Source organism: Humulus lupulus, chromosome 5 (assembly GCF_963169125.1).
Source record: "Humulus lupulus chromosome 5, drHumLupu1.1, whole genome shotgun sequence".
Classification (NCBI taxonomy): domain Eukaryota; kingdom Viridiplantae; phylum Streptophyta; class Magnoliopsida; order Rosales; family Cannabaceae; genus Humulus; species Humulus lupulus.
In genome coordinates this window covers 236,210,474-236,219,582 of record NC_084797.1, presented here as the reverse complement: position 1 = coordinate 236,219,582, position 9,109 = coordinate 236,210,474, and the positions used below count along the sequence as shown (strand labels likewise).

The following is a 9,109-nucleotide window of genomic DNA, read 5'->3' as shown; positions in this document are numbered from 1 at the left end:
TGGAACCGTACGGCTGGGAAGCTGTGGCTTGTGATGGCATGATGAGAGGCAACATGTTGAGGAGCTATTGGGCTTGGGCCCAAATGAGCTGAAGGCATGACATTTTTAACAATGCCATTTTCTTCAAAACTAACACTTTTTTCTCTTTATTTCTTTTTTCCCCTTTTTTTCACTCTTTCTTGGCTCTTCAAGAACAAAAAATAAAACAATTTCCTACAAAATAAATATAAATTAAGTCATGATAAAATATTTTCAATTATAAATAATTCATATAAATTCTTTGAAAATATTAATTATAACTTAATTTAACATTTAAGTTCAACAATACCCTTTTTTTTTACCACTAACTTAACAATAATAATTCAAATAATTAAGTACAACATTTTACAACAAAATACTTATATAAACACACAAAATTATATAAAATCATGATAGGACTAATAAATTCAAAATTACTTAAAAACTTAATAAATCAATTAAGAACTCAAGAACTAAGCAACAATTAACACATAAAAAGTGGTAAAATAACTCTGTTTTGTAGAGTTATCATTAAAGGAAATTGAACGACCAGTGAATAAATAATTTACCTCCATTAGTGAAGGCCAAATTGTTGGCGACCAGGTCTGGTGTTAAAAAGTACTCCTGAAAGTACTTTCCCACGTTGGACTTGTGGGTAATATCACTCAGGAAGGTGCAAGCAGATTCTTGGTGGTAGAAGTGGAAGAACCCCGTATTGTTGTGATTGGGGTCAATTGGTCTCGTGTGGCGTAGGAACGTGCCACTTCTTGTGGCTGTACATAATATAGAGAGCAGAGAGCACTCTATATCCGTTTGGGGTGATTTGAAAGGGAACGATCTCGAAATAGTTGGCCACCCACTGAAAAAATGGATGAAGAGGCAAAGTTGCCCCTGCCTCAATGTGATACCTCGACCAGGCGCTGTAGGCGCCCCCAAGCAGGTTTGCCCGCTGGTCGATCGAAGGCTTGATTAGGGTTATCCCAGGAAGTCTGTACTTCTTGAGATAATTTCCTACCATCCTAGATGTAATAACACTAGGAGGCACTACGTACCATTCGACTTCTGGTCGAAGGACGTCTCGAAGTCACACTTTTATTTGGATTCATGGTTGAGATGTGTTTTCAAGTTGAGGGCTAGTCGAAGGAGTTTCAGCCCGAGAAGTAGGCTGATTATCAGAAGGCTTGACTGTTTTCTTTCTTTTTTGTAAGATGGATTTTACGCGACCCATGTTGACTGGGCTAGTTGAAGGTCTATTTGAAGGGTTATAAGAAAAGGGAATTTCCGAGATTAGCAGCGACGACTGTTCTTAATCTTCGAGTAGCTGCGCGAGCAAGTCGTTGTCAATCAGCCTCTCACCTTCCCAAAGGTCGTGCATGAAATTCTGCGAACAGAGAAGGGAAGATGAGAATCTACGACCAATAGACCAAGAAAGTGGAAAAGTTGGAATAACGTTGCTCGTGTATAAAAGTTAAGCTTTTATATGACCAGTAACATTATAACGTAAACACTAAATCGTACGCGAACAATTTGGAAAATGGATTAAAAAGCAGCAGAGGAAAAACTTTTCGAGTCTGAGAAAGGGCGGGAAAAACCTAGTTTTTTCTAAGTACTTAAAAATCGAATTGTTACTTCGATTTTACACCCTAAATCTATGATCCTAACTCCCAAACCGATTCCTAAGCCTCATGTAGTGTTTTTCTCCTTATCCTATCATGTTCATACCTACATGCCCAACTGCTCCAAATCGTTTTTTTTCAAGAACATTCAGGAACTTCAAATCCAAAACAACCCAAAAAACTAAATACTGCATGGCATCTCAACAACGAAGAAGTTCAAGAAACTTACTTGGATAAAAATTGGTGAAAATTTATGAGACGTTGAGTCGAGTGGCTGGACAGAAACTCCGTGGATCGCCAAAATTGTCTGAGTTTTCTAGGTTCTTTATGCTCTGTTCTTCAATGTTCTTGAAGAGAAATGAAAAGTAAAAAGTGAATTTGAGGAGTTATTTATATTGGTCGAAGCACGATTACTGAGGTAATGATGGCGGGTGATTTTTCGAGGCATGGAAAAGCGTGATAGCTGTCAAACCACTTTTTGGAAAACTGTAATGACATGATTGTTTGTCTTTTTTCGAGAAGGCATTGATGACTTTGACAGATTGGACAGGACATACAAAAGGTCTGTTGTTTAAGTTTACTTTATGCTGGTCGTAGTAAAATAAACTTGGGGGGCAAATATTTATCTGAAAACTGCCTACCTGATGATGTGGCAGGATTGGTCTACACATGGGAGGCACGTGGCTGTTTTAAGTAAGTGTATCCTGCTCGGCCACCGACCAGAAGACTGTTGGTTTATCAAGCATCATACTTATGTGCAACCAGCCTGGTCGCATATATTCATTTATTTCCTTCAGAAGTGCACTATTGTAATTGTGCATTAATTGTAATTTCTCTTATTATCTAGATACGCGAGTGGTAATTGTAATTAAGGCCCACTGGCCCATGCAACCTTCTTGAGCCTATAAATACGAATCAAAAGGCTCAAGGGAGGGACGTTTTTTGGACTGGGAGAGTCGGAGAGGAAAATTATAGTGTTATTATTCACTTAAATTGTAATCATCCTGAAGTTTGTGAAACTCGTGAACCCTTAGTTCATTGATCCCAGTATTGGGATCCTACATCAATAAGAACATTAAGTGGATGTAGGCCGTTACCATCTGATTGGGGCTGAACCACTATAAATTATTGTGTCGTTTACTTTTTCGTCTTGTTTTCATCTTATTCTATATCGTTTATCTGACTCCGTATCGTTGGCCAATTCGAGGGGCAACAATCATATTATATATATTTTTAAAAATCATTAAAAATATTTTTCTTTAATTTTTTATTCAATATGCTTATGTTATTTATATATATAATATTATTTATTTATTTAAAATTTATATGACAATAATACAAATTAATAAATTTTATAAATAAAAACTAAGTAAACATGTCTTGCACATTATTTGTGTATAGTATAAAGTGTTATTTGTATACAGTATAAAGTATAAATGTGTAATAAGAGTTTAGTTTGGTAAATGTTTAGTATATGTTAACTAAATTTGAAGTATTTTTCCTATTTAAAATACCAAATTTTTGTAATGAAAACAAAATCCCATTATAAAAACATAAAATATAGATATTTTGGGAAGAAAAAAAATATCTTTCAATAGAGTTTGAATAGAGTAGCCTATGATAAAAGGGCCCAGTTAGGTTGGGCTTAAATGGTATAGCCCATGGGCTGGATAATGAAAATGAAGGCCAGCCCACATTGCAAAGAAGGGATGGTCCGGCTCTGGTCCCACCGATACAATCCTTCTCCTCTTTTTCTCTGCAAACTTTAATCAATAATCGGATCGGAGTTAAAAGCTGATTCCCACCACCACGTTCCCTCTTCTCTTCCCACTCCCGAGTTCCGAGTTGACCCACCGATTCCATCTCCAAGGTAAACCAACCTCCCTTATCTCCATTTTTTTTCTTCACATGGTTTGGCTTATTTACCATCAATAAAACAAAAAACAAAGAACAAAAATTTCTTCTTTCAGTGCTGTTTCAGCTCAAATGTTCAGGTAGATCAGCATAATTCTGTGTTATTAATTTTTTGAAAAAAAAATTATCTTGTTTAGGGTGTTGGGTTTTGGCAGATTTGTTCCCATGGCCTTTTATATATAAATTTGAAAAAGAAAAAAAAAAGGAAAATATTAATGTGTTATTGTGTATAGTTGTTGGGTGAAAATGAAAGAAAATAACGGAGAAGTGGACTTTAAATTGCAAATTTTTTGGATCAGGCATGTTGTTGAGCTAAAATTCAATATATACATATATGCTATAATTACATTTATTATTTAATGATATTGAATGGCATCTAATATAGTGATTTATGTGTGTACTGATAGATGCCATATTCAAGACAAAGAAGGTCAGTTTTCATTTAATTAATTATTTAGAATTATGGGTTTGATCATTTAGTTATGATGTGAATCTTGTATAATATGGGAAATTTGCTCAGTTGGTATTACTCTATTGTTTGTTGATTATGGTTATAGGTCTCCTTCACCACAGTCACCTGGTAGAGGAAGCCGCCGGTCAAGATCATTGTCCTTGACAAGGTCAAGGAGAAGCCGTTCAAGGTATATCTCTTTTTAAGTTGTGATGTTTCTGCCTTTTTTTCCTCCCAACAAACATATATGGGTTTCATAGCAACCTATCAATTTGCTGGTATATTTGAAGTTGAAAAGAATTGAATTTTGGGTTTTTTTGCAATAGGAGTCGCGATCTTGAAGATGTAGTCAACCCTGGGAATAACTTGTATGTGACAGGCTTATCTACAAGAGTTACCACTGGTGATCTTGAGAAGTTTTTTGGAAAAGAAGGAAAGGTATGGTTAATTGAAAATTTAAGTTTCACCATTTATGGAACTTTGGATGAGAACAGAACTTGATGTAGATTTGTTTCATATTGTGAGTTCTTGTTTAAATGGCCCATATTGTGTTTGTGACTATCTGTTAGCTACAAGGAGTCATAAGACTCATAACTCATGCATGTTGCATTGAGGGGGTGTTTGAATATTTTGATTTAATAATGAGGGAAAACTCTTAACTGTTGATTAACAGTTGAATGAAGTATGATGCGTCAGTTATGCTATCAGGTTTTGGAGTGCCACCTGGTCACAGATCCTCGCACCAGGGAATCTCGTGGATTTGGGTTTGTCACTATGGAAACTCTTGAAGATGCAGAGCGCTGTGTTAAACATTTAAATCGTGCAGTTCTTGAAGGTCGATTAATCACTGTAGAAAAGGTATTAGTTTGTGTCAAAGGATATAACTTATTCTGAGTACTACGGCTTTCCAATTTGCATAAAATGTAGTTTCTTTGCTTTCTTCGGAAATGTTGCCTGATTAGTTTTGGCAGCAGGTCTGGTCTGTGTAGCTCCATCGAATTCACAATCTAAGCTCTTAACAGTTGTATATCTCCTTCACGACATGAGTTCTGCATCGAAGATTTCAAATTCATCGATTCAAATTCGACTATTTTGCAGAGTGTTGTGTACCATTTTTACCTCTTTCTTGGTTGGCAACAGCGTCTACCATGGTTTATGAAATTTCTATATATATAAATACCCTAGAGGCATGGTAAACTCTTCCTGTTGCATCAGTTTTTTGGCTTGTCCTGCTTATTTAATAAAAACCTATGTTTTATCATACATATTAGTTAAAGAAAAGGTTAAAAGAGATTCTCCCAAATACATCTTGAGAGGATTTATTAGCTGAGCTCGGTTGGCAATGCATGCCATAATGGTAAATTTTTGGAGGACTAGTTAAATTAGTTGAAACATTGAACTACTTTAAAATCCTTTCAATTTTTGTTGGATTGTTATCATATTCTTAAGAGAGCCATAATTATGAGCTATCAGTTTGAAATGCCAACATGCAGCAATATGTGGTTTCATTGTAATTGTTTTGAGTAATCTATGGACTAGTTTATTTGCCTTGATATCACCTTGCATCTTTGTGCATATGCAGGCTAAACGGAAGCGAGGAAGGACACCAACTCCAGGAAGGTATCAAGGTTTGCGAGACAAGCGAGGTACAATGATGACTAGACTTGCAATATTTTGTGTTTACTTTTTATATCAAGTAGGAAGTATTACCATGTAGCTGTGTACTTTTGCTTAAGAGTTTAACCTCCAACCTGCTGGTGCCTTTTAGGCCCGCCTTAGTTTTCTTCTTTACATTGAACCTTAAAATTGAGTAGCAACATTACCGAAGTAGATGCATTAGTGCTCCTCAGCAGTTATGTGGACCTTTTATTTATTGTTCTTTGGTTGGAAGTTAATACACATAACATCTGCCATCTGATAAGATATTGGAAGTTGAGACAGCTTGGCTGCTTGGTTTCAATTTCATAAACCAAAACTTCTGTATTGTTTGCATTCTTAATCTTATCTTCTCCGTCCTATCATTATGATTGCTGCTAATCTTCTAAAATTTTCTGAGTAATTAGAAAGCATTGTTGCTTCAGTATTACCATTGTATTATATTGCATACTCGTTAACACCAAAAATATCCAGGTGGCCATGGTAATAGACATTCTCGTAGCTACTCACCACGTCGATGGCCAGAAAGAGACCCCTATTCAAGGGATCAACGGAGAAGATCAAGATCTCCATACGATAGAAGGCGCAGGGAGCAGTCCCCACCAGCTGGTTATCGTAGATAAACTCAAATTGATCCAAGCCAAGCCAAGCTGTGACTTGACTCTTGTTCATCAGTAAGCACCGAGGGCATTCTGGGTTTTTGCCTGTTAAGTGTAGGTTCAAATACTAATTATCCTTTAATTCTACTGTGTCATGTGTTTCTATTATCATGTACTATCTTAACAACATTGTCTAGCATAGGACAGACAACATGGCCTTGATGATCTCCTCTCCTGGTTTTTGCAAATCCACCTGCGCGGTATGGGATCGGTGTCTCAACAGCATTGCCTCATAATTGCAAGATTATGTAGTTGTATGTGTGTTTCTGTTCTTTGCTTTTCACTATGTGATTGTTTTTCCTTTTCTTTTCTAGTGTGATGTACTAAGATTGTGTCATTAGTAACTGTGAAAATTGAATACTGCCGTTATTTCATTTGACTTGAAAAAAAGTCTTCAGTCTTGAACTTTAGGGACCAGTCTGCAAAAGTCACACACCAAGTTTAGGGACCGATAAAGCTATTTTAACTTTTTTTACCTTTGTTTTATATATATATACACAGTACCTTTAGAGACACCTCACCAAGTTTAGGGACCATTGACTAAGGAATAAATTGACGTACTTTTAATAACAAATAAATGAAAATTTCTATTAAGGGGGTGGATGGAGTGGACCAATCAATTCTTATTCAATGGAAATTTTTAAAGAACATTCTAATTATTCTTTTACTAAAGTTGTGATTATGAATAGTAATTTTATACTAGTGACTCATTTTCATTCAAATTAAAATCTTTCTACACATATTATTCTTAAATACAGTAAAAAAATTATACTCTATTTATTGGAATAGTTTTGGCAGTAATTACTCATTAGTGTTGGTATATATATATGTGTGTATGTAGTTTTATTTTTTTGTTTTGGTTGGGATGAAAATATTTCTTTTTCAACGAATATATAAAAGTATCACTGTAATAAAAATACAGCAGTACATCAAGATGACTTTTCTTATGTCATGAACTGAATTATCATATCAAGCATTGGCATTTGATTGGAGCAAGTGGGCCAATCTTCATCGGCCTATTAAATGCTAGTGTGGTGGAGCCCACCATCGTTTCATGGGCCAAGCCCAAAAATATTCAAAATTAATATTTGAATAATAATAATAATAATAACAATCATAATAAATGAGAGAGAAGAGCATGTGGAGGGTAGAGAAGTGAGAAGAGAGAGTGGGGCCCACACTTTGAATCTCCCAAAAATGACCAAGCGGGCTTTTGTAGTGCGCTCCAGCTGCAACCAAGCGCGGACTTCAAATCCAAATTCAAATTTGCCCAAATTTTTCAACCCCCAAAACCCCAAAAATCAATTATATAAAATAAAATTAAAGTTTCTTCTTTTTTCATTTATTTTAAAAAAAATAGTATTATAACCTTAAATTGGTGGGACTTATCATTTATTATGTTTGGTATTATGCACTTTCTTAGACATACTCATTCAACATTCAATTTTGAGAACTTTATCACCCAAAATAATAATCTTACCATTGAATTGATCTATTTATGGTCTAAACTTTCTACTAATTTTACTTGTTCAATTATAGTAAAAAAAAATTAATAATTTTGAAAATTTAAATTAGAGTAAATAATCCAAAAAAAATGAACAGTATCGCCTTTGGTAGGATAAGATCCGACAGCTGTGTCCCTGCACGTGTACGTCATCCCCTCTCAATGTCTCTGAAGCAACCGGTCCGATTAGCCCCTCGTCAGCTCGGGTCGGGTCGGGTTGGCTTGACTTAAGCCGGGTGGTGAAAAGACAAAACTGCCCAAGCCGAGCCAAGAGTGAGGAGAAGGACAGATTGAATCCTGACCGTCCAATGCAGTTGATATCTCATTGTCGGACGAATGAGAAACATGTTACACATGATCCACCAACCTAATGCTATGTTGCCCAATCCCATTGCGGCATTCTTTGGATTTGTACTAAAATACAATTCATATACAAAAGGGAAATTTGATAAATCATGCTTACATTAGCTTAATAATTAAAATTTGAACCAAAGTTAACCACCCTATGATACAAATACTTATCTTTCATTTAATACCAAAAATACCCCTCTCATAACAAAATCTCATACCTTTCCTCTCTAAAATCTTGCAAAAAAGATACACATGGGTAAGTAATTTTCTTTGATTCTTGTTGTTGTTGGTTGTTTTTATGATTTAGATTGCTGTTTAGATGTTGGATCTGTAGTTTGTTGGTATTTTTTGCTGTTTTTTTGGTGAAAATCGTGGTCTGTGAAAATCTGCGTTTTTTTGGGTTCCTTGAATTTTTTTCTAAATGCCCGATAGTGTCCGATATAGGCCCGATGCAGGGACGATAGTTGTTGGGTTTCAAGGTTAGTGATGAGGTCCGATGGCCACCCGATGCTTGCCCGATATGTTTTGGTTACCCGATGGTCATTAAGGTTCGATGGCTACCCGATGGTTGCCCGATATTTATTTTCATTCTACAAACCCTTTAAGTACGATAATGGATCGATACGAGTCCGATGCATGCCCGATAGTTGTTATTAAGTTAATGCAGACCTATTAGTACGATTGTACACGATGGTACCCGATAAGTGCCCGATGCTTGCCCAATAGTACGATGGTACACGATTGTACCCGATGGTACACGATAGTGATAAAAAAACTTGATAAAAACCGTACCTTTCGGCTTTTCCCCTGCCCATTTCCCGTTCCCTCCCAAATCCCAACTCTTCACTCCCACAAAACCATCGAGCAACATAAGTACTCACACCCGACGCTTCTCTCTCCCTCACCCACCATCACCCGACGCTGCTCTCTCCCTCACCCG

General features: G+C 36.1%; 1 protein-coding gene across 1 annotated transcript; it reads left to right on the top strand.

The window, feature by feature from the left end:
• Positions 1-3,369: 3,369 nt before the first annotated feature.
• On the top strand, positions 3,370-6,724 carry LOC133778459 (serine/arginine-rich splicing factor SR45a-like). The gene is made up of 7 exons (XM_062218396.1): positions 3,370-3,504; positions 3,956-3,978; positions 4,106-4,189; positions 4,326-4,437; positions 4,708-4,857; positions 5,582-5,645; positions 6,130-6,724. The coding sequence occupies exons 2-7, from the start codon at positions 3,956-3,958 to the stop codon at positions 6,276-6,278; spliced, it is 582 nt and encodes a 193-aa protein (XP_062074380.1). The 5' UTR covers positions 3,370-3,504; the 3' UTR covers positions 6,279-6,724.
• The last annotated feature ends 2,385 nt before the right edge of the window (positions 6,725-9,109 follow it).

What these genes read in the sequence shown, in the direction of transcription:
- LOC133778459 (XM_062218396.1), top strand. Translation starts at nt 3,956, where the DNA reads ATGCCATATTCAAGACAAAGAAG. An exon ending in TTTTTGGAAAAGAAGGAAAG is followed by an intron (nt 4,438 to 4,707) that starts GTATGGTTAATT and finishes TTATGCTATCAG; the next exon opens with GTTTTGGAGTGCCACCTGGT. An exon ending in AGGTTTGCGAGACAAGCGAG is followed by an intron (nt 5,646 to 6,129) that starts GTACAATGATGA and finishes AAAAATATCCAG; the next exon opens with GTGGCCATGGTAATAGACAT.